The sequence below is a fragment of the Ambystoma mexicanum genome, chromosome 9 (assembly GCF_040938575.1).
Source record: "Ambystoma mexicanum isolate Mex_15411 chromosome 9, UKY_AmexF1_1, whole genome shotgun sequence".
Taxonomy (NCBI): domain Eukaryota; kingdom Metazoa; phylum Chordata; class Amphibia; order Caudata; family Ambystomatidae; genus Ambystoma; species Ambystoma mexicanum.
Window position 1 is genome coordinate 54,013,031 of NC_090931.1, and position 26,367 is coordinate 54,039,397.

General features: G+C 48.2%; 1 protein-coding gene across 1 annotated transcript in view; it reads right to left on the reverse strand.

Annotated features, from left to right (window-relative positions):
- The window catches only part of ADAMTS15 (ADAM metallopeptidase with thrombospondin type 1 motif 15), a 241,208-nt gene that overhangs the window by 13,399 nt on the left and 201,442 nt on the right, over positions 1-26,367 (reverse strand). Inside the window, exon 7 of the mRNA XM_069614130.1 lies at positions 8,731-8,906. Within this exon, the coding sequence (XP_069470231.1) occupies positions 8,731-8,906 (176 nt within the window). The remainder of the gene's footprint in view (positions 1-8,730; positions 8,907-26,367) is intronic.

Genomic DNA, 26,367 nt, shown 5'->3' on the forward strand with positions numbered 1-26,367 from the left:
ATAGGTACACTCCAACAATCTACACTCCAACATACCTTCACTCCAACAACCTAGACTCCAGCACACCTAAATTCCAATATACCTACACTCCAATATACATAGACTCCATCATAGGTATACTCCAACAACCTACACTCCAACATACCTTCACTCCACACTCCAACATACCTTCACTCCAACAACCTACACTCCAATATACACAGGCTCAATCATAGGTACACTGCAGCAACCTACACTCCAACATACCTTCACTCCAACAACCTACACTCCAACATACCTTCACTCCAACAACCTACATTCGAATATACATAGACTCCATCATAGGTACACTCCAACAACCTACACTCCAACATACCTTCACTCCACACTCCAACATACTTTCACTCCAACAACCTACATTCCAATATAAATAGACTCAATCATAGGTACACTCCAACAACCTACACTCCAACATACCTTCGCTCTACACTCCAACATACCTTCACTCCAACAACCTACACTCCAACATACCTTCACTCCAACAACCTACACTCCAACATACCTTCACTCCACACTCCAACATACTTTCACTCCAACAACCTATATTCCAATATAAATAGACTCAATCATAGGTACACTCCAACAACCTACACTCCAACATACCTTCGCTCCACACTCCAACATACCTTCACTCCAACAACCTACACTCCAATATACCTACACTCCAACAACCTACACTCCAACATACCTTCACTCCAACAACCTACAGTCCAACAACCTACAGTCCAACATGCCTTCACTCCAACAACCTTCACTCCAATATACATAGACTCCATCAATCTAGACCCCAGCATACCTACACTCCAATATGCCTGCATTCCAATATATCTACACTCCAATATGCACAGACTCCATCATAGGTACACTCCAACAACCTACACTCCAACATACCTTCACTCCAACAACCTACACTTCAATATACATAGACTCCATCATAGGTACACTCCAACACACCTAAATGCCAATATACTTACACTTCATTATACATACACTCCAGCATAGGTAAAATCCAACAACTTACACTCCAACATACCTTCACTCCAACAACCTACACTCCAACATACCTATACTCCAACATGCCTTCACTCCAACAACCTACACTCCAACATACCTTCACTCCAACAACCTACACTCCAACATACCTTCATTCCAATAAGCCTACACTCCAACATACCTTCACTTCAACAACCTACACTCCAATAGACTCCAGCATAGGTACACTCCAACAACCTACACTCCAACATACCTTCACACCAACAACCTACACTTCAATATACATAGACTCCATCATAGGTACACTCCAACACACCTAAATGTCAATACACTTACACTTCATTATACATACACTCAAGCATAGGTAAAATCCAACAACTTACACTCCAACATACCTTCACTCCAACAACCTACACTCCAACATACCTTCACTCCAACATACCCTCATTCCAATACGCCTACACTCCAACATACCTTCACTCCAACAACCTACACTCCAATATACATAGACTCCAGCATAGGTACACTCCAACAACCTACACTCCAACATGCCTTCACTCCAACAACCTACACTCCAACATACCATCATTCCAATAAGCCTACACTCCAACATACCTTCACTCCAACAACCTACACTCCAATATACATAGACTCCAGCATAGGTACACTCCAACAACCTACACTCCAACATACCTTCACTCCAACAACCTACACTTCAATATACATAGACTCCATCATAGGTACACTCCAACACACCTAAATGCCAATACACTTACACTTCATTATACATACACTCAAGCATAGGTAAAATCCAACAACCTACACTCCAACATACCTTCACTCCAACAACCTACACTCCAACATACCTTCATACCAATAAGCCTACACTCCAACATACCTTCACTCCAACAACCTACACTCCAATATACAAAGACTCCATCAACCTACACTGCAGCATACCTACATTCCAATATACCCACAATCCAATATACATAGACTCCATCAACCTACACACCAGCATACCCATACTCCAACAACCTACACTCCAACATGCCTTCATTTAAATAAGCCTACACTCCAACATACCTTCACTCCAACAACCTACACTCCAATATACATAGACTCCATCAACCTACACTCCAGCATACCCATACTCCAACAACCTACACTCCAACATGCCTTCATTTAAATAAGCCTACACTCCAACATAACTCCACTCCAACAACCTACACTCCAATATACAAAGACTCCATCAACCTACACTGCAGCATACCTACATTCCAATATACCCACAATCCAATATACATAGACTCCATCAACCTACACTCCAGCATACCCATACTCCAACAACCTACACTCCAACATGCCTTCATCTAAATAAGCCTACACTCCAACATACCTTCACTCCAACAACCTACACTCCAATATACATAGACTCCATCAACCTACACTCCAGCATACCCATACTCCAACAACCTACACTCCAACATACCTTCACACCAACAACCTACACTTCAATATACATAGACTCCATCATAGGTACACTCCAACACACCTAAATGTCAATACACTTACACTTCATTATACATACACTCAAGCATAGGTAAAATCCAACAACTTACACTCCAACATACCTTCACTCCAACAACCTACACTCCAACATACCTTCACTCCAACAACCTACACTCCAACATACCCTCATTCCAATACGCCTACACTCCAACATACCTTCACTCCAACAACCTACACTCCAATATACATAGACTCCAGCATAGGTACACTCCAACAACCTACACTCCAACATGCCTTCACTCCAACAACCTACACTCCAACATACCATCATTCCAATAAGCCTACACTCCAACATACCTTCACTCCAACAACCTACACTCCAATATACATAGACTCCAGCATAGGTACACTCCAACAACCTACACTCCAACATACCTTCACTCCAACAACCTACACTTCAATATACATAGACTCCATCATAGGTACACTCCAACACACCTAAATGCCAATACACTTACACTTCATTATACATACACTCAAGCATAGGTAAAATCCAACAACCTACACTCCAACATACCTTCACTCCAACAACCTACACTCCAACATACCTTCATACCAATAAGCCTACACTCCAACATACCTTCACTCCAACAACCTACACTCCAATATACAAAGACTCCATCAACCTACACTGCAGCATACCTACATTCCAATATACCCACAATCCAATATACATAGACTCCATCAACCTACACACCAGCATACCCATACTCCAACAACCTACACTCCAACATGCCTTCATTTAAATAAGCCTACACTCCAACATACCTTCACTCCAACAACCTACACTCCAATATACATAGACTCCATCAACCTACACTCCAGCATACCCATACTCCAACAACCTACACTCCAACATGCCTTCATTTAAATAAGCCTACACTCCAACATAACTCCACTCCAACAACCTACACTCCAATATACAAAGACTCCATCAACCTACACTGCAGCATACCTACATTCCAATATACCCACAATCCAATATACATAGACTCCATCAACTTACACTCCAGCATACCCATACTCCAACAACCTACACTCCAACATGCCTTCATCTAAATAAGCCTACACTCCAACATACCTTCACTCCAACAACCTACACTCCAATATACATAGACTCCATCAACCTACACTCCAGCATACCCATACTCCAACAACCTACACTCCAACATGCCTTCATTTAAATAAGCCTACACTCCAACATACCTCCACTCCAACAACCTACACTCCAATATACAAAGACTCCATCATCCTACACTGCAGCATACCTACATTCCAATATACCCACAATCCATTATACATAGACTACATCAACCTACACTCCGGCATACCCATACTCCAACAACCTACACTCCAACATGCCTTCATTTAAATAAGCCTTCACTCCAACATACCTTCACTCCAACAACCTACACTCCAATATACATAGACTCCATCAACCTACACTGCAGCATACCTACATTCCAATATACCCACAATCCAATATACATAGACTCCATCAACCTACACTCCAGCATACCCATACTCCAACAACCTACACTCCAACACGCCTTCATTTAAATAAGCCTACACTCCAACATACCTTCACTCCAACAACCTACACTCCAATATACAAAGCTCCATCATAGGTACACTCCAACAACCTACACTCCAACATACCTTCACTCCAACAACCTACACTCCAATATACAAAACTCCATCATAGGTACACTCCAACAACCTACACTCCAACATACCTTCACTCCAACAACCTACACTCCAGCACACCTACATGTTAATATACTTACACTTCATTATACATACACTCCAGCACAGGAAAACTCCAGCAACCTACACTCCAACATACCTATACTCCAACATGCCTGCATTCCAATATATCTACACTCCAGTACACCTAAATTCCAATATACCTACACGCCAATATACTTACACTTCAATATACCTGCACTCCAGCAAACCTATTCTCCAACATGCCTGCATTCATCTACACTCCAGCACACCTAAATTCCAATATACCATATCTAATATACCTTATCCAAATCTGGATGGTCTCTAACAGCCTCTGCCTCAATGGAGAAAAAACAGAGATCCTAATAGTTGGATCACCAGCCCAATTGAAAAAACTGCCCCAAGACTACACCTTCATCATCATTGAAGATACACCTATCCCAATTTCCAACCAAGTGAAAACTTTAGGAGTCTATTTTGACTCAAGTCTCACTATGACCAAACACATCAAATCCTTAGCGTCCTTCACTTTGTGCACAGCTAAGCTCATTTCCCTCAGTTAGCAATTCCTTTCCATACCAAACTGCATCACTCTTGCTAGAGCTCTTATTGTGTCCAAACTTGATTACTGTAACATCCTACTGTTAGGATCAACTAGGATCAGCTAAAATCAGACCAAATTAAAACTGTTACAAAATAAGGCCCGTAGAGCAGCCCTATGAATAAAAAAAGTGACCATATCTCTATAACTAGAAGAGACTGTCATTGGTTCCCCATACAAGCCAGGGTTCTCTTCAAAACTCTAACCACCACCATAAATGCATCTCCAAAATGCCCCAACCTATTTCAGTGCCTGCCTTAAGTGCAAAACACCATGTAGGCTTCTTAGATCCAACAACGACTCTATGCTATGTGTCCCATGTTTTAAGAGCTCCAGAACCACAGATTCCTGTTTTCCGGTCGCAGCCCCCAGATTATGGAATACTCTTCCCACAAGTATTTGCAGCGAAGTATCCCACACTCAATTCAAGAAACTCACAAAAACCTGGTCATTCAATAAATACTAACTACCCTCTTGGGTCAATATCCAACCTCCACACTCACTACCAGATCCCTGTTGTATATAGGGTAACCAACTGTATACAAATGTGCCCATAACCAGATCCCTGTTGTATATAGTGTAACTAATTGTGTTTATGTACATAACTGCAACTGTTGTATGTAATATCTTACTATGCATTCTGTATTATTCCAATGTAACCAGCATGTCATGTTTTCTCTCTGTAACCTACGACGTGATACCTGAGGGTTTGGGAGTATCAACAAATACAAAAAATAAAAATAAAATAAATACCTACACGCCAATATACCTACACTTCAATATACCTATACTCAAGCATATATACACTCCAATATACCTGCTCTCCAATATACATAGACTCCATCAACCTACACGCCAGCACACCTAAATGCCAATATACTTACACTTCATTATACATACACTCCAACATAGGTAAACTCCAACAACCTACACTCCAACATACCTTCACTCCAACAACCTACACTCCAACATACCTTCATTCCAATAAGCCTACACTCCCAACATACCTTCACTCCAACAACCTACACTCCAATATACATAGACTCCAGCATAGGTAAACTCCAACAACCTACACTCCAACATACCTGTACTCTAACATGCCTGCATTCCAATATACCTACACTCCAGCACACCTAAATTCCAACATACCTACACGCCAATATACTTACACTTCAATATACCTACACTCCAATATACCTAAACTCCAGCATATATACACTCCAACAACCTACACTCCAACATACCTTCACTCCAACAACCTACACTCCAACATACCTTCTTTCCAATAAGCCTACACTCCAAAATATCTACAGTACAATATACCTACACTTCAATATACATAGACTCCATCCATCTACACTCCAGCATACCTATACTCCATCATATCTGCATTCCAGCATACCTATACTTCAACATGCCTTCACTCCAATATACCTATACTCCAACATGTCTGCATTCCAGCATACCTATACTCCAACATGTCTGCATTCCAGCATACCTACACTCCAACATGCCTGCATTCCAATGTACCTATACTCAAGCATGCCTGCATTCCAGCATGCCAGTATTCCAACATGCCTGCATTCCGATATACCTATACTCCAACATTCCTACATTCCTTTATACCTATACTCCAAAATGCCTGCATTCGGATATACCTATACTCCAACATTCCTGCATTCCAACATACCTATACTCCAACATGCCTGCATTCCAATATACCTATACTCCAACATGCATGCATTCCGATATACCTATACTCCAACATTCCTGCATTCCAATATACCTATACTCCAACATGCCTGCATTCTAAGTACCTATACTCCGGTATGCCTGCATTCCAGCATACCTATACTCCAACATGCCTGCATTCCAATATATCTATACTCAAGCATGCCTGCATACCAGCATGCCAGTATTCCAACATGCCTGCATTCCTATATACCTATACTCCAACATGCCTGCATTCCAATATACCTCTACTCCAACATGCCTGCATTCCGATATACATATTCTCCAGCATGCATGCATTCCAATATATCTACACTCCAATATACATAGACTTCATCAACCTACACTCCAGCATACCTATACTCCAACATGCCTGCATTCCAACATACCTATACTACAAAATGCTTGCATTCCAATATACCTATACTCCAACATGCCTGCATTCCAATATACCCATACGCCAACATGCCTGCATTCCAATATACCTATACTAAAGCATGCCTACATTCGAATATATCTATACGCCAACATTCCTGCATTCCAATATACCTATACTCCATCATGCAAGCACTCCTATATACATATACTCCAGCATGCCTGCATTCCAATATACCTACACTTCAACATGCCTGCATTCCAATATATCTACACTCCAATATACATAGACTCCATGAACCTACACTCCAGCATACCTATACTCCAACATGCCTGCATTCCAAGATACCTATACTCCAACATGCCTGCATTCCAATATACCTACTATCCAATATAGACTCCATCAACCTACACTCCAGCATACCTATACTTCAACATGCCTGCATTCCAATATATCTACTCTCCAGCATATTTACATTCCAATATATTTGCACTTCAATATACTTTACCCCAGCATATATACACTCCACTATACCTACACTACAACATAGTACACTCCAATAACCTACACTCCAACATACCTTCACTCCTCCCACCAACACTCCAACATACCTTCCTTCCAATAATCCTTCACTCCAAAATACCTACCCTCCAAAATACCGACAGTACAATATACCTGCACTTCAATATAACTACACTACAGAACATATACAGTCCAACATACCTTAATTCAAATATACCTACGCCCAGCATACCTACAGTCCAATATACATACACTCCAACATGTGTAAACTCCAACATACCTACACTCCAACAACCTGCACTCCAACATACTTTGATTCCAATATACCTACACTCCAACATGTGTAAACTCCAACATACCTACACTCCAACAACCTGCACTCCAACATACTTTGATTCCAATATACCTACACTCCAACATACCTACACTCCAATATACATAGGCTCCAACAAATATACACTCCAAGAACATACACTCCAATATACCTATATTACAATATATCAAAATTCCAAAATGCCTTCATTCCAATATACCTACACTCCAGCACACCTAAATTCCAATATACCTACTCTCCAATATACCCACACTCCAGCATATATACACTCCAATGCACCATAACACCAACATACCTACTCTCCAACATGCTTACACTCTAACTGCCTACGCTTCAGCATACCTACACGCCAATATACCTGCCCTCCAATATACCTACAATCCAGCATACCTACATTCCAATATACCTACACTCCAATATACCTAGACTCCAGCACATATACACTCCATTATATGTACACTCCAATATATCTGCATTCCAACATACATACACTCCAACCCCTACACTCCACATACCTACATTCCAACATACCTACATTTCAATATACCTACACTACAATATACCTACGCTTCAATATACCTATAGTCCAGCAAATATACACTTCAATATACATACACTGCAACATTCATACACTCCAATATACCTAAACGCCAGCACACCTACACTACCACATATCTACACTTCAACAACCTACACTCCAGCGTACCTGTATCCCAATATACCTACACTCCACAGGAAGTGGCAGAAAGTGGGGTCTAGAAAGCACTCAATGCCAGCACTCATTGAGTCTACATACTCATGATTGGCTTGTGGTGGCCTCATTGGTCGACTCACATGGGTCTGGTGAAGAGGCCGGACACCTTCTTGCAGTTCTTATTGTCTCCTCCGCATATGCCGCACTTGTCAAACTTCTTCTTAGAGTTGAGCTGTCCGTCACAACCGGCCTTGATGCACTTCCCCTGGACGCAGAGCGACGTGGAGTCTGGAGTGCATGGAGTACCGTCCACCACCTACAAGACCCCAGAGAGAGAGGCTCAGGTCACCATCAGATCCGAATCACAATAACTTGATTATTAATGCATGAACACTTTTCACCATGAGTAGGTCTGAACATTGAGACATAGGTTACATCAAATAAAAATACTATTTTCAGTGCATACCAGGGATTGGTCTACGTTCACGTTTTACCTGTTAAGATATGAAATTAATAGTTTATTTTACTTATATTCATTGGCTATTTATTATGCGCCTATACATAATGTGTTTCAAGGTGCAACAAGAAAACAAGGGGGGTGCACGGATGACAAAACAGAAACGGTCCTACTAGGCCTTGTGAAATTTGCATCATGCAAGTTCAGTACTAGAAGAGCAGGGGAGAGTGAAGGGGGGCCTGCCGGAGAGTTAAGCGAGTGCCCGGGGCGGTCAGGTGGACAGAGCCCAGGGGGAAATGAGTGCAGGGCAGAAGGTCCACGTGCTAAGTGCGAGGGACAGTTTAGAAGGGATAAGGGAGTGCAGGCCCAGCAAGTCTAGTGCCGGTGGTGGGAGCCCAGAAGGGCAATTGCAGGTTCAGGGGATCAACGAGACTAAGTGCAGGGGTAGACTGGTAGGGGAGGGCCTGTTGCCCTGTAAGAATCTGAAGGAACCAGGAAGCCAGTCAGGAGGCAGAGGGGGAGCAATTAGCAGGGGAGGGGGAGAGGGAAGGAGGGAGAGAAAGGTAGGGTCTTGAGAAGCTTCTGGAACTTAAGGAGATCTGGCTCAAGTCTGAGAGGAGCAGGGAGGCCATTGCAGAGGCAGGCAGCTGCGGAGGAGATAGCTCTACCCCCCACTCTCTGCTTGTATAAGCGTCTGATCTGCAGAGAGTTGAAGCTAGAAGACCGAAGGGCTCTAGCAGGGGGTATTTAGGGAGAGAGAGTTGGATGTAGCGAGGCCCCAGACCCCAGAAAGCCTTGTGGATGATGCAGAGGGTTTTTAACTTGATCCTTGTGGCACAGAGAGTCAGTGGAGAGATTTTAGGGCTGCAGAGATACGGTCCCTGGGCTTAGGGCCAAGGATGTTATGTTATGTTATTAGCATTTATAAAGCACACGTTCGCCCAAAGGCATCATGGCGCTGGAAAGGAAGCTACCCAATCGGAGAAGACCAGTGGAGAGGACAGGCTTAAAACAAATTAGTTTTTAGCGCTCTTCTGAATCCAAGATGGTTAGCCATAGCCCTGAGAGATGCAGGGAGGCTGTTCCAGAGAATGGCCGCGGTGACAGAAAAGGCTCTACCACCAAGCCTTGCCCGGTTAAACCTAGGAACAGTAAGCAGGTTAGAGGTGGCAGAGCGAAGGTCCCGGACCGGACAGTATCGGGTGAATTTGAGCTGCAGAAATTCAGCTCCCTGGCCATGAATTGCCCGGTGAACAATGCACAGAGATTTAAAATGAATTTGCTCGTTAACCGGGAGACAGTGCAATTGGCGGAGCACTGGCGCGATGTGGGCACCGTAAGGGGAGCCGGTGGCCAGCCTAGCAGCAAGGTTCTGCATACGCTGAAGGCGGTGTACAAGGCCACTCGGTTGAGACAGATAAAGCGAATTGCAATAGTCCAGTCGTGTAAGGACTAACGCAGCCACCACAGGTGGGCGGAGGGCTTCCGGGATCAGGGGCATGACCCTCTTGAGGATTCGAATCTGGTGATGGGTGGACTGGCACACGGCCGTGACCTGGTTGGACATCGACAGGGAGGCGGACAGAATAACTCCAAGATTCTTTACTTTGCTAACTGGATTGGGTAGCGGGCCCAAGGTAGAAGGCCAGAAAGCAGAGGTCCACAGGGAGGGGTTAGGGGGGCAGCCTACCATCAGTACCTCCGTCTTGTCCCCATTTAACTTTAGCCAGTTCTGATCCATCCAAATCCCAACTGCCTTACGGCAGTCGTGGAGGCTCACTGAGGCCTCCGACTGATCCTGATCTAAACGGATCAGGATTTGTGTATCATCCGCATATGAGTAACAATTAAGCCCATAAGAGCGGATGAGACGGATCAGGGCCCAGATGTAAATGTTAAACAAAATAGGCGATAAAGAAGATCCCTGAGGGACACCACAAGTGAGGGAGCATGAAGGGGAAAGAAACGGTGGCATAGCGAGGGTCTGCGTGCGGTCTGAAAGGAACGAGGTAAACCAAGCAAGAACAGAACCAGATATTCCAATCTGTGAAAGGCGAGAGAGAAGGATGGAGTGATCCGCCGTGTCGAATGCGGCGGAGAGATCTAACAGGATCAAGGCCCCAAATCCACCAACGTCGACAAGCCTGGACATGTCATCCTGTACCGAGACTAAGACACTTTCCGTACCGTAGGGTAAGTCTCGCAGTCCTATTCTGGATTAGTTGAAGGGGGCAAAGAGAGAAGTTCTAGTAGTCCAGCCTGGAGAGGTCCAGAGCTCTGGAGACTTTGAACGTCTGGGAGAAGGTGAGGAAAGGAAGAATGCCTCTGAGGAGGTGAAACTGAAAGTGGGCCTTCTTGGCAAGGTCCATGATGTGAGGAGAGAAGGAGATGATAAACCAACAGATTCAGTGTGGTGGATATGCTGGGAGATGGCCAGCTTCCCCAAGAGTTTGCACAGGAAGAGGGTAATGGAGATAGGGCAGAAGTTAGCTCGACAGGCAGGGACAGCGGAAGGCTTTTTGCGGAGAGGGTACACAAGGGAGTGCTTGGGGAGTTACAGGAATGATCCAGTGGCAAAGGAGAGATTGCAGAAATCAGCCACGGCTGGAGCAAGGGAGACAGTGTTGTCCTTGATAGTTCTGGAGGAGCAGGGGAGCACCTGTCTGGATGAGAATTTCATAGAGCAGACTTGTCTAGAAACCTCATCAGGTGATATGGGAGAGAAAGAAGAGAGAAGACAGGAAAAAGGGGGCCAAGGAAGTCCTGAGAGTGGGTGAGGGAGAAGGAAAGGGATAAGGGAGGGTGTAGAGCAGAGAGAGGACAGGGTGTCTTGAGTTTTAGTAATATAGTGAGAGGCCAGAGAAGTGCAGCGGGCCAGGGTAGGCAGAGGAGAAAAGGAGACTGAAGTAGGATTGGCGAGTTCCTTGCAGATTTTGAAAACAGCCGTGCTGTTAGTGGCCCCAGAGATGCAGGCTTGGATATGGGCCCTCTTCTTTGAGCAGATGGAGAGTTTGTATTGCCTTTGGAGCAGGCGGCAGGCCCGTTTGTCAGAGGATGTGCTTGAAGCTCGCCACTGCCACTCAGTAGCTATGCACTTGCATTTTAGAGAGGCTAGGAGTTGCACTTGGAGGCAGGTTTCATGTGGATCCTCATGACAGGGGCAAGGATGTCCAGAGTGTTGGAGATGGAGAGTTGAAGGTTAGTAAGGGTTGTGTCAGAGTGAGAGTCAATGTGACCACAAAAGTGATGGGTGGAAGGTTTCGAATGAACATAAACCACTGGCAATTGCTCTGGGCAACCTTCCACACCACAATTTTTTAGCCCGTCTGCACCATTGCAAAAGGGGACCAGCCATGTGCAAATCAGTCAGCAGCTGCCGCCACTGAAGGTAGCAGCCCAGCCCGAACTGCTAGGCCAGGTCCCCTCTGCACAGAAAACCAAGCAACCCCAGACATGTTTCGGCCTTGTTGGACCTCCTCAGTGAGGTGCAGCCTGGTTCCCTGTGGCGCAGCGAGCAAGGGACCCACGTTTGTCCTCTCCGACCTCCGTTTATGAAGTTGTTAATGTTTGTTTCTCAGTTATTGCCAACAGCAGCTGCTACCCAGGGGCATTGGACCAACACTGGCCATTCCCATGAAAGCTGCGTCCAACCTGTAGGGCGTTGGGCTGAGTATGGAGGACTTTGACTCTCCCCCCACCACAAAGCAACCTCATCCTGGACACCCTCAGACCAAGAGAGGTCGCCAGCCAGCACTGCCAGCCTGGAGGCAGTCCTCCTGGGAGTAAACCCGTGTGCTATTTCTGTGGCAGGGAAAAACCACTAGAATCATTATGGGACCAATGAGGAAGATCAAAGATGTGCGAGGGCCCCGACTCCTGGGCCCCGACTCCTGTGCCCCGACTCCTGGGCCCCGACTCCTGGGCCCCGACTCCTGGGCCCCAACTCCTGGGCCCCGACTCCTGGGCCCCGACTCCTGGGCCCTTTGGGGTTGCAGCGCCTCGTATGGGCTCTTTAGCATGAGGCATCAACATGGAAATGTGAAAGTGACTCTCTCTGAGGTTGGCATGTGCTTGACATGTTCAGAATCTCATCATTTCTGGAGGGGTGGAGATGCGTTTCTGTGTCACCCACCACTCAGAGAATCTGTGTTTGAAGATGGAGGAGAGGAAAGATTCCTCGTGATTCATGGTTAAGACAGATTCAGAAATTGCTGGCCTAAAAGGGAATGCATGAGAGAAGCCGCACGTGCATTAGCAGCGCAGCTGTTTCATTACTGTCACAGTGAGTCACTCAGACCCCAACAAGCCCACTCTCACAACGTGTCAAATTATACGTCCCCTCTTCATGCGCTGCATCACTTCTATCATTCGCTGACTCATTGTGGGGGCGGACACTTCGACACATGGCGCGCATGGTTCAGATAAGGAGGACCTGCCCCTCTGGCAAGGGTTCGATACTCCAATGGGCCAACTTTTGTCTTCCTCCTTATGAGATCGTAAATTGGGTACCACAAATGTGGGTGAAAATAAAGATAATTGGCAACACTTCTTACCTAGTGCTCTGAAACTTTCTGTAATACAGCGCTATATAAAACTACAGCTGGTATTATTATTGCTTATATCACATATTCTCCACAAGGCACCCGATTGAGTCAGATTGCCCTGCTGTTTGTAACTATGTACATGTTTATTGTCAAAATACCTCATTACGAGTTTGGTTGCAATTCCACTGAATGATCAACAAACTTGATTACTGATACTGCCCCTTCTGCAACCACTTTGCCACTGGAGCCTGCCTTTGCCCTCTGAAGCACTCCCATGTGCACCCTATTCTCAAGAAACCCACAACCGAGCCTTCCTACCCGGCTAACTACCACCCGATTTCTATCACTCCTTTCCTGGGCAAACTCCTGGAAAAGCTGCCCATTTCCCAGCTTAATCTTCAAGCTGAATCTGCTGGTTGTATTCATGACCATCAGTCTGGCTTCAGAGCAGCCAGAAGCACCAAAACTGCTCTCCTGAACATCCTTGAAGATATGCTCTCTAACCTTGATTCTAATCTCCCCTCTGTCCTCATCCTACTTGATCTCTCTTATGCCTTTGACACAGTCAACCATGCCATCCTGCTCAATCGTCTCTGTGATAACCCGGATATCACTGACCAGGCTCTGGCTGATGTCTTTCCTCTCTGACCGACCCTTCCAGGTCCAACTTGGGTCCTTCCTTTCCTCTATCTCACTCTCCACCTGTGGTGTTCCCCAGGGGTCTAACCTCTCTACCTGGCTTTTGAACAAATACTTAACACCCCTCGCCCACCGCATTACTGCTCTCTGCTCCAACTTTCAGTGCTATTCAGATGACACCCAGCTGCTTTTCAGGCATCCCTCTTCCACCTCTTCTCCCTCTCTCATCTTTGACTGCTATCCAGAAGTGGTGTGCCGCCCACGACCTCTGCCTTAATGCTCGCAGGACAGAGATCCTCCTTGTGGGCTCTCCTGCACTTTCCTTTCCTGTGACTCTCTGGCCGGCCTCCCTTGGCCCTCTCCCTGCTTCCACATGTGAGGCTAAGAACCTCAGGGACATCTTCAACTCCATGCTTTCTTTTTCTCCACACATCTCTGACATCTATAAGAAGTCAAACTACCAACTGCACCTCCCCAGAGGCATTCTTCCTTTCCTCTCCTTCCCCCAGAAGCTCACTGTCTCTAGAGCTCTGGTGCTCTCTAGGCTGGACTACTGCAACAGCCTCTTTCTTAATCTGCCTGCTACTACGCTCCACCATTTGTAACTCATCCGGAACAGGACTGCAAGACTTGTCCTTGGCCTCAAGCATATGGATCATATCTCCCCAGCTCCATTGGTTCCCAGTGGCTGCAAGGATTACATTTAAGACCCTTTGCATTGTCCACAAGGCTTTCTGGAGTCTGGGGGCCTCATTACGACCCAGGCGTTAAGGGTTAACGCCGTCGTTAACCCTTAACGCCTGATTCTGATTTTAACGGCTGCTTTTAGCAGCCGTTAAAATCCATGGCGCTAACCTGCCATGATGCTAATTATGCCATCGTAATTTACGGTGGCGTAATTAGCGCCTTACCCACTCCCATTATGCCCTATGGGGCAAAAATGGGAATGGGGAAGGGAAAATGGGAAATGGGGATTTACCGCCCCACTCACCTTGGAATGGGGCGGTAAATCCACCATCCACCATGGTGTAAACATAGTTTACACCATGGTGGTAATGTTGGCGCAATTAGCGCCTGGGTCGTAATGACCCCCTGGGTCTGCAATACCTTCAACTCTCCCTTTGGAAATACCTTCCTACTCAAGCTCTTTGTTCATCCACCTCCAACTCCCTCAGAGTCACTCCCTTCTCCAAACAACAAGATGGTGTTAGATCTCTTTCTTCGGCTGGGGCCTCCTTCTGGAACAGCCCTCCTGCCTCTCTGAAACTCGAGAAGAACCACCTTCAGTTCCAGAAGCACCTCAAGACCTTCCTCTTTGCTTCTGCCTTCTCTCTTCCTCTCCCCAGCTGATCTCTGTTTCTGCATTGGGCACCTGGCTACCCACTGATTCGGGCCCAGCTTCCTACCCACCCAGCTGCATACCAGCACTGCCTCCTGGCAACCCTTGCACTTGGGTCTGTATCTGCAACCCTCCAGCCCCTCTACCTGCACTTATTGACACCTGTTGTCTGTGCTTAATTCTTGCACTTGCCATCTGCTGACCGCACTACCTGTTGTTGTTTTGATCACGTTCTCAGCACTTTCCAATTCTCCGCTGTCCCTTGCACTCTCCCGCTTCCCTCCCCCCTGCACTTGCACGTTCTCAATGTCACTGGGCCTAGTTAGATTGTTGTTTTTGTCCTCTTTTGTACCCCTCCCTTGCCTCGTCGCGCTCTGAAACACTTGTGTATGGCCGCGATATCAATAAAATATCATTTCACATTATATCACTTGGTTCTGTTGGGTTACCAACTCCTAATTTTTTAAGTCCATGGGATTCCAAGGGGATTTTTTTGCGGTCTTACCACCGGCGGAATTACCATGCAGTAAATCGACGAATGTTGGCAATAAAGATAAGTATTTACCTGCAGCCACAAGTTGCAGGATAATTCACCACTTTTCACTAAATAGTGGGTGGATTTAACGCACAGTAGTAATTCCACCAGCGGTAAATCGGCCAAAAATTATAATTTGCTGATGCAGGAAATACAGCAATGATTCCGTTACCGCCCAAAAAAGTGGCGGTAACTGAATTACAACCACTTTTGCCCCGCACAGCTAAACTTGTAATGAGACACATTTGTCCTCAATAAATAGAAAATACCGGTGTCCCCTCAAGAAAACTGCATGAAAATATTCAAACAAAATACTAATAATAAAAATGCTGCGGTGTACTTTTCCACCTTGTGTTGCCATGGAGAGGGGGCACCGCCTGCAGCAGCCTGAAGCCTCTGCCAATCAGGTGCATTGCCGCCCTGAAAGCATGGCTAGCAGACAGCCTTCCTCCTGAGGGTCTAATTACTGGTCCTGTGGGAGAGAGTCTAGGAATGGCTCCATCTCATGCGGATTCTCCTCCATCGCTGTGAGAAGCGGCGTGCAGCTGTGCTGGCTGCCCTCGGCGCCATGAGGCTCCCTGATCATGACACAGCTGCTCCAGTTTCGTGTTTCCTGCTCAGAGGGGCGTTTTCATTTGGTGGTGGAGCGCTCGGGAGCCGCTTCTTTCTGTACAAAGTGTACCTGAGTCTCAGGCAGAACAAGAGCCCAGACAGGACCCTTATTCCTTCCTCGGTCTAGACAAGTGGTCTGCAACCAGCAGCTATGCTAACTATGATCCCTCACCATCGGCTGTGCTCGCTAGGACCGCTAGGGCTTGTAGTCCAAAACATCTACAGGGGAAAAAGGTTCTAGACCCCCCAATCCAAACGAGCAAGACTAAGTGGTGTTTTCCTCTAAAAAAGCTTTCTAAAGGCCTCACCTGTTGCATAGTGCCCCTCCTGGGAGCATGGTAGCTCCCAGGATGTTGTCATGGGTCACGTGGCTGTGGCCACGTGACCAACATAATAAAAGTACCGAGCCGCTTCCGGCTCGGCAGTCACTCCATCCAGAGACTCCGGTGTCGTTCTTTGTCAGCACCATGCAGGTGCTGCACCGTGTTAGCTGGGCCCAAGGACGGGGCCCAGCTCGAGGACGGTGCCCCGGCCGGGCAACTCCATCCAGATGGTGCCCCTGCCGGGCAACGCCATCCCTGGGTGTTTCCCCTGCCATGTGAACATGGCTAGGGTGGCGACCCCGGCCTGGGTGCCCACAAGAGCCGGGGCCGCTGTGCACCGGGTGCCCCCGGCCACATGTGGCGCTGCGGTGATCCGGAGCGGGTGGGGAGACCCCCACCCATGAGTCCGCAGCATGATCGGCGCACCAGTGTGTCCCATCAGGTGACCCCGACATGAGCATGGGGGCTGCCCGGTGGTCCGGAGCAGCCCCCCCATCAATGGCGATGAGGAACGGGCACCGCGTGCCCTGGAAAAGTCATGGTGTGGCGGGCCCATCTACATCTGGGCCCGCGTAGGAGAAATGGCGTGGCGGGCCCAACTCCAACTGGGCCCGCAAGAGGAAACGAGGATGGCGAGCTGCCTGCCCGCTCCCTGAGGGAGACGGGTGAAGTATGCGGCATCGGCCACGTGGGTTGCTGCGCCCCTCCCCCACCTTGGATGCAGACTTTGCCACGGCAGGGGAGGGGAGGGACACATGGGCGGCATTGGCCGTGAGAGAAAGGGTGAGTCTGCCCCCACCACCACCAGCGGGGGCGATGATGCAGTTTTACAGTTTCCCCTCTCCCGTGGGGGGCGAGAGTGCCCCCGCGTCGGCCGCGCCAAGGAGGCGCTGCCCCTCTCCCCCGCGACCCACGGAAGTGGAGGAGCGGCTAACATCGCCGCATGAGAAGTGATGCGGGCCCAACTCCAACTGGGCCTGCAAAGGAACTGCCGGGCCCGCATGGGGGAAGTGCTTGCAGCCTCGGCCGCGGCAGAGGAAATGGCGGCGTCGGCCCCAATGGGGTGAGCCTGCCCCCCCCAACCGAAGGCGGGCCAACCCCCATCGGGGCCCGCCAGCCAGGAGGAACTCTGTGGCAGTCCCCAAGTGCCCAGGGCATGCTGCAGCGGGAAATGGAAAAAAAAAACGATGATGCAGGCCCAAACCCAACTGGGCCTGCAAAAGCAACAATAGAGGCAGGCTGCCCCTCCTCCCCACCGAATGGAGGGAGCCACCTGCCGGCTGCGCACAGATGAGGCAGAGCGTACCACAACGGCCCATAACGGGTGCAACGAATTCTAAGGAGTGGGCGTGGCCGCAACAACCCGGGCCCGCAGAGGTGAAGAAAAAAAAATAATAAAAGAGGGGACATTCGCTCCACATCGGAAGACGTGCAAGGAAAAGGGGGAGAAATGTAACTCGCTGCATGACAGTGGGAGACAGCACGTCGAGTACCCTGCCACACAGCAGGCATCCAGCCCACTAGCATCCATCAAGGGGGCCAAGAGGGTCCCAGCCCCAAAATAAGGAGAGGTGGGTGAAGAACCCTGGAACGGTCAGCGGACCCTGCCTCCCCCACGGCAGGAGGGGGCAGATGTGAGGGCCTGCAATCAGTGTGGCCCACGGAGCACCGGTCTGTGCCCCAGCGATCAACAAAGGGGGGCGCAGGGTGAGAAAGGTAACCCCGCTAAGCCCACCAAGTGGGACGAGCATGGAAGGTCCCCATGCCCAACATGCGCAGAGGGCCGCATCTACCACCCGGGAGTAGGGGTGTCACGGTATTAGTTTTATGACGGTACAATAACCTTCTTGCCAAATGACGGTATATCATGGTTATCGCGGTATAGCAGGTGGAGTTAACTAATCTTAACAAATATTTTCTAAAAGGTCATAAATTGTCAGATTTATCATCACAAACAAAACCATGCACCCAGGGCCAGAATTGGGCTTTTCAACATACTTTCCACTGAAATGCCACCCCTTGCTTGCGCCAAACACAAACGCACGTGTGGAGAGGAGGGGGAGGTGGGGCCCTGCTGCGACTGGCAAAGCAAACTGAATAGCTTTTCTTAAGTGGTCATTTAGGCTTTTAGCTCCCCCACTGGCTACTGGTGAAGATGAACATGTTGCCATATTGATAATCTGCATGCCACAGATCAATGGAGTCTGATGGTAGTATACGCTTGTGCGCATATACACACACACATGCACACGCACTCTCTCCTTACGTTACAGCCTTTAGTTTACTTCTGGGCCAAAAGGTGTTCAGTAATCACGGACATGTTACCCTTTGGTATGGCAGCAGGGAATACCCACAGAGATGATTCAATTTTGCAGTGTGACTTATTATATGTAAATTCAATGATAGAACCAGGGAAATCCGCCATTGTCATAAGTTTAGAAAACATTGGGCCTCATTACGACTCAGGCGGTAAGGGGTTTACGGCGGCGTAAACAGCGCCGACCCTTACCGCCTGATTCCGAGGTCCCTTAGCGCCATGGAGGTTTTAACACCTGCTTTTAGCAGGTGTTAAAATTCATGGCGCTAAGGGACCTTGATGTTAATTACGCCACCGTAATTTACGGTGGCGTAATTAACGCCTTCCCCACTCCCATTATGCCCTATGGGGCAAAAATGGGAATGGGGAAGGGTAAATGGGGATTGGGGACTTACCGCCCCGCCAACCTCGGAATGGGGCGGTAAGTCCGCCAACCACCATGGCGTAAACATAGTTTACGCCATGGTGGTAAAGGTACGACCCAGGCGGTAACTTACCGCCTGGGTCGTAATGAGGCCCATTATCCATTATAAATATATAAACCCCAAAGCCGCCAACCCAAAGTCCCGGGAGGATAGCTCAGCGGCAACGTGCGTGCCTGGGAAGCAAGACGATACGAAGCAAGACAGGTTCGATCCCTGGGTCCGCGCTTAGAAACCTCTGGGTGTTTAAGCATGTTATAAATACGCAACTAAGACAAAAACAATTACGCAACAAAATAAACAAAACCAATTTCTTTAACAGCGCCTCGATGCCCTGGGGCTGTGGAGCGATTAAAAAAAAAAAAGTAAACCCCTTTCCTTCTTGGCACTGTATTTATTCTTCCTATTGCTAACATGTTGATTTTGTGTCAGGCACGTGTGGTTTATGGAATGGCATTAAAAACTGCTCAAACTGACACTACTTGGCAGACAGCACATCCAACAGTGCAAGACCAAGACTGCGCAGAACTTGGTTACTGCAGCCTTTCCAAATCAGATTGAAAAGCACACTTAATGGTATGAACGGTATATCGGTATAAACAATGTGACGGTTATTATTGTTCAATTAAGTGGTTCACGGTATCTTTAACGGTATACCGTAATACCGTTACATCCCTACCCGGGAGAGGCTGTAGTTATCGCCCATCCACAGGGTAGCGGCTCCCTAAGGGAGTGCTCGTGCGCCCTCAACTAAAGACCAGCCAATGGGGCCACACTGAGGAGGGGTGCAGACTGCCCGCGGGCTGCCAGGGCCGGGCAGGCCCACAGAAGGTATCACCACCCAGAGCCAGGCGTTGGCATCTCTCAGGAGAGAGGGGAGCAACCCATCATTCTGCCACCCGTGTTGTCCTGACACCTCCCCACCAGGGAAAGGAAGTGGAAAGAGGGGCCTGCCGCCAACGTGCCAGCATCTCACCATTGGCACCCCCAGACTATAGATGTGGCCGATGTGGCCCCTGGCCCCACCCGGGTGCGGCTTTGCGGGCTTTTTTGGACTCTGTTGAATGGTGGTGAGGACACAGACTGTTTCCAGATACACAACTGCGGAAACGGACTTGCTGAGAATGGCCTAGTGGGTGCGCAATGTAATATCGTGCACACCCACGTATGTGAAAGGCGTTGGGTAGTGTCAGTGCTGTGTAATAGTAAAACCACTCACCCAGGGTAATAAAGTGGTGAACAATTAGTAGAGTGGTTATAGGAGCAGTAGTGTGTAGTGGCTTAAGTTTGTAAAAAATGGAGTGGTGTTGCATAGTGCCCCTCCTGGGAGCATGGTAGCTCCAAGGATGTTGTCATGGGTCACGTGGCTGTAGCCACGTGACCAACATAATAAAAGTACAGAGCTGCTTCTGGCTCGGCAGTCACTCCATCCAGAGGCTCTGGTGTCGTTCTTTGTCAGCACCATGCAGGTGCTGCACCGTGTTAGCTCTGCCCAAGGACGGGGCCCAGCTCGAGGACGGTGCTCCTGCCGGGAAACGCCGTCCCTGGGTGTTTCCCCTGCCATGTGAACATGGCTAGGGTGGCGACCCCGGCCTGGGTGCCCCCAAGAGCCGGGGGCGCTGTGCGCTCGGTGCCCCCGGCCACGTGTGGTGCTCCAGTGATCCATAGCGGGTGGAGAGACCCCCACCCATGAGTCCGCGGCGTGATCGCCGCACCAGTGTGTCCCGTCGGGTGACCCCGATATGAGCATGGGGACTGCCCGGTGGTCCGGAGCAGCCCCCCCCAACATCACCAACAGGCAAAGAGCGTGAAGTTGGTGCAGATGAGGCCGGAATCATTTAGGGTCCGGTTTCTTTTTTCTTCCCCAAGGGGGACCCCGCATTTTTCACAGGCATGAGGACAGAAAGCGGTGCGATGGATTCTTGCCAAAGGACTTCAAGGGCCACAAAATGTCCTCAATTGCGGAAGGAGTTCTTGGGTCACACCCTCCCCCGAGTTAAGCAATGGCAATATCACTAAATTCAGGACATTCTCTGCACATCCCTCTAAGTCGACGTCATCAGCAAGAAAATGCCTGAACAGGGGGCATTATCTGGCCGGAAAATGTCTCCCTCGGCTACGGGGGGGGGCGGACTGGGGGCGACTTTAAGAGGCAGGCCTTTGCTTGCCCTACAATATGCACACATCAGAGGCCTTGTTTTACAAACGGCAGAGTCTATAACACTGGCGGTGTTTGGAAGCGTTTATTTATCTAATCATTCTTTTATTTATTTATTTATTTAATGTCTTGGTAGGCGCCTCATGCATACAAGATTCTTTGCAGAGCATGCAGAAACGAAGGAGTGGGGGTTCAAGTTGGGAGAAGCATGGGGGAGGACTGGGGGCGCGGGGGGGGGGTAATGCAGGGCCAGCACGTCAGCTGGGGGGTCCGTGGCATTAGAAGGCTCCTTTACTTTAGCATCTGCATTTCGGGAAGGCTTGGAAGGTTTCATGGAGGGCCTCTAATATTCAGGTCATCGAAGGCCTTCATAAATAAAAGAGAGCCAATGGCTTTGCTGCAGCTCAGAGTGAGAGTGTCCCATAGTGTGGGTCCTGACAGTGCCAGCCTTCTTTACCCACAATTATTCACTTTTTAGGGGCTCACAGCTAGACGTCTCGAAATAACTACCAGTGTTAAAAGCATGCCCATTGCAAAGGTGAATACCGCTTGGTGGTAAGCTCCAAAGATCCACTCAGCATACTTAAAAGCAGTGGTAAAATGGCCGGCAACAGTAAATGTACTCCCAGCAGTAAATGCATGAAACCTAGAGATCATTGCATTACCTCAGTAAACCCAGGAAAAAATACCACGTGGAACATGTGTGTTAAATACCACTCAAAAATAATATCCAGCCTGAACTGGTCTTAAAAGAAATGGAGAGCAGTAGTAAGATGAACCTGGCTCACCATGGCAACTAATTCAAGAGTTGCGCTGCAGGTGGAAACAGTCGAGCTCAGGGGTCTTTAACCTGTGGCTCTCCAGATGTTTGGGAGTACAACTCCCAGAATCCCTCACCATTGACAATGATAATTAGGGCTGATGGGATGTGTAGTCCTAAACATCTGGAGATCTAAAGTGCGCAGGTCCATGGTCTAGGTAATAGTGTCAAGTACATTTTAAGTGGAGACCTGCAAAGAGCTCCGCCTGTTGTTATGGCCACACCTTGTGCAAACCAGTTGAAGATAAGCCAATGCTTTCCTAGCAGTAAAGCATCGAGGGACCTTGAACCGATTCAGAATTTAGCATTTTTATGAATGTGATCTTAAAGAGCCAAATGTGATGCCAACATTCCATCTGTTGCCATGGCAACGCATGTTTCATGGTCTACTGGCGCTGTCTCAGGGCAAATATATTTAAATTCACACTAGTTCTAATGTGTTGACATAGTAGGCAGGAATTACCCATAGATCTATAGCTGGGGTGTCTGGCAAACGCGGTGCTTCTCGCGCCATCAAAAGTAACACCAACCAGACCAGTCGCTGCTACAGGAATGTTTGTGTTTACGTTTTGGCATTTCTTACGCATGATGTAAACCCAATGGTTTCCTAGCACTAGACTACAGTGAGGGAAGAGAAGAGAGAGAAAAGAAAGACTATGCGGGAGCAGAGGATAGTCAGGTCTTGACAGGGAAAAGACCATGTAAGAAACAGATGGAAAGTGGGAGTCAGTTCCAGAGTGATGGAGGACGGATTGAGAAGGACAAGTTGCCTCACCATTGCATGCGGTAGCTCAATACTTCCGTGAATAAAGCAGACCTGGCACTCACTGCTCTGTGGGCATGATTGGCAGCTTTCTCAGTTGGCTTGGCCAAGCAAGAAAGAAGAGAAAAGGGACTAAGCTTGGCCAGATCACAGAGACATAGACAGGAGAGTGACATAACAACGTGGACAGCTCTGGCCTGCTTGAAAACCAAAGGGAGAAAGGAGGCAAGAAGGCAACACTTTCAAGATAGTAGGGGCCGGAATGGCAGGCTGACCCTTCACCGCCAGGAGAGAGCGGTGATCTGCTCTCAACACAAGCAATCAGGGCGCTGGCCCCGTCTAGGGAAAGCAGGCGAAGGTGTTGAGTCCAAGGTGACATCCAGAGAGCAAAAGAGAGACAGCGTCTGACTAGGCAGACATTAGTCATTGAATAATGGACTGTGTACAGTTTACATGTAAACAAACTCAGCAGTCCAAGTACAGAGTTGAAGTGAAGGGGGAACAGCGGTGGTCAGAGTAAAGGGTGAGGAAAGTACCCTCGGTAAAGTAAACGAGAGGCACCTGAGGTTTCCATTCTGACATGATTCCATCAGAGCAGTAGGTATTTTAGGTGGAAAGAACAGCAACCTTCTAGCTGCGAAAGTGATCTCGGAAGGATTCGTTGATCCGCTTAGAAGAATTGGCCTGCCGTTCCCATTCCACAACTTGGTTCCGAGTTTCGCACCGCTGTGGTCCGTCCTCAGATATTCTTTGTTTTGGTTTGTTAGTCATTTGACCATTCTAATGTGGATGCTTCAGTTAAGGGCGCCTCTCCCCGTGTCACCTGACACAGCTGTAATGAACTCCCTATGCATTCTCACCACCCGCATCCTCTTGGGATCTGCCTCTATAGAAGGGATCCCAGCCAGCCATCAGATCCTGACACGCAGCACCCAAGCAGAACGGCTGCAGTAAGGCCATTCATTTTGAAGGCACCCTTAAGTCACATGTCTTATATATTCCTCCGTTAAATCGCGTCTCATTACTGCCGCTCATCTTTCTCTTACAGACACAGTCTATATTCTGATTGTTCTAGTTTATTGCCCCCCCCCCCCCGCCCTTAACCAAACCTACCTTTTTGTGAAAAATGTTTGGAAGCTTTGGTCATCTTTGCTCTCTCCTTCCAAGCCAGTGGAGATTGGACATTTCCATATCTTAGCTCACTGTTCCTCTAATTCCCTCACTTCAATTTTCCTTAATAATCTAGAAAGTCTGGAACCATGTCAATGGATTATCACTCCCACTCGCTCTGAGGGTCATACACTAGACCTCATACTGGCCCCGCGGACCCTACTGAGCTCAGGCCCACCTACCTAGTCATCTGGACCAATTACTTTGCTGTTGTTCTTTTTTACCCTCAGGGTCTAGGGCCCAGGCACACCATTCCCGTGTGTGCTTGGAGCAAATGTTGCTCTGAACCGATTTGCACCTCACCTCCTTGCATCTACCCCTGGTCCCTTCCTTTCAGTTCCTGGATCCCTGCAGCACGCGATGCACAGATCCTCTCTCGAACCATCCAGTACTTCCCGCCCTATTCACTCCAGATGGCCGTCTCCTGTCCTGAAGCAGAAGAAAACAAACAAGCTACATGTAACCTGGCAGATAGACCTGCAAAACACAACATTGATAAAGTGGACATAGGGTAAGAAAATAACTTTGCATTCCGTCTAGAAGGACCAACGCCACCAACAAACTAAGGGCTATTTCTTATATAATTAAAGACATGATTTACCCTCTGCCTCTCCAGATCTCTGCAACAGCCTTGTTACATCGTGCAACGCAAACATTCTTGATGTCCACGCCATCTACTCTCTGTAATCTAGTGCCGGTCTGCTCTTCCCCTAGCTCTTCCTCGCATCCCCCTCACTTCTTTTACTCCTTTCACCAGAGGTGATCTGCTGCGCCATCTGCACCATGGCAAATCTGGAGCCTCGATGTGCGCCACATAACACCTGCGCCATCTACACCATGAAAAATCTGGATCCTCGATGTGCACCACATAACACCTGTGCCATCTACACCATGACAAATCTGGATCCTCGATGTGTGCCACATAACACCTGCGCCATCTACACCGTGGCAAATCTGGATCCCCGATGTGTGCCCCATAACACCTATGCCATATACACTGTGTCAAATCTGGATCCTCGATGTGTGCCCAATAACAACTGCGCCATCTGCATCGTGGCAAATCTGGATCCTCGATGTGAGCCACATAACACCTGCGCCATCTACACCATGGCAAATCTGGATCCTCGATGTGCACCCCATAACACCTACGCCATCTACACCGTGGCAAATCTGGATCCTCGCTGTGCACCCCATCAACACCTGCACCATCTACACTGTGGCAAATCTGGATCCTCGATGTGCGCCCCATAATACCTGCGCCATCTACATTATGGCAAATCTGGATCCTCGCTGTGCGCCCCATCAACACCTGCGTTGCCCCATCTACATTGTGGCAAAAGTAGATCCTCGATGTGTACCCCATAACACCTGCGCCATGTGCACCGTTGCAAATCTGGATCCTTGATGTGTGCCCCATAACACCTGAGCCATCTACACCGTGGCAAATCTGGATCCTCGATGTGTGCCCCATGACACCTGCACCATCTACACTGTGGCAAATCTGGATCCTCAATGTGTGCCCCATGACACCTGCACCATCTACACCGTGGCAAATCTGGATCCTCACTGTGCGCCCCATCAACACCAGCGCCATCTACATCATGGCAAATCCGGATTCTCGCTGTGCGCCCCATCACCACCTGCACTGCCGCCATCTACACCGTGGCAAACCTGAATC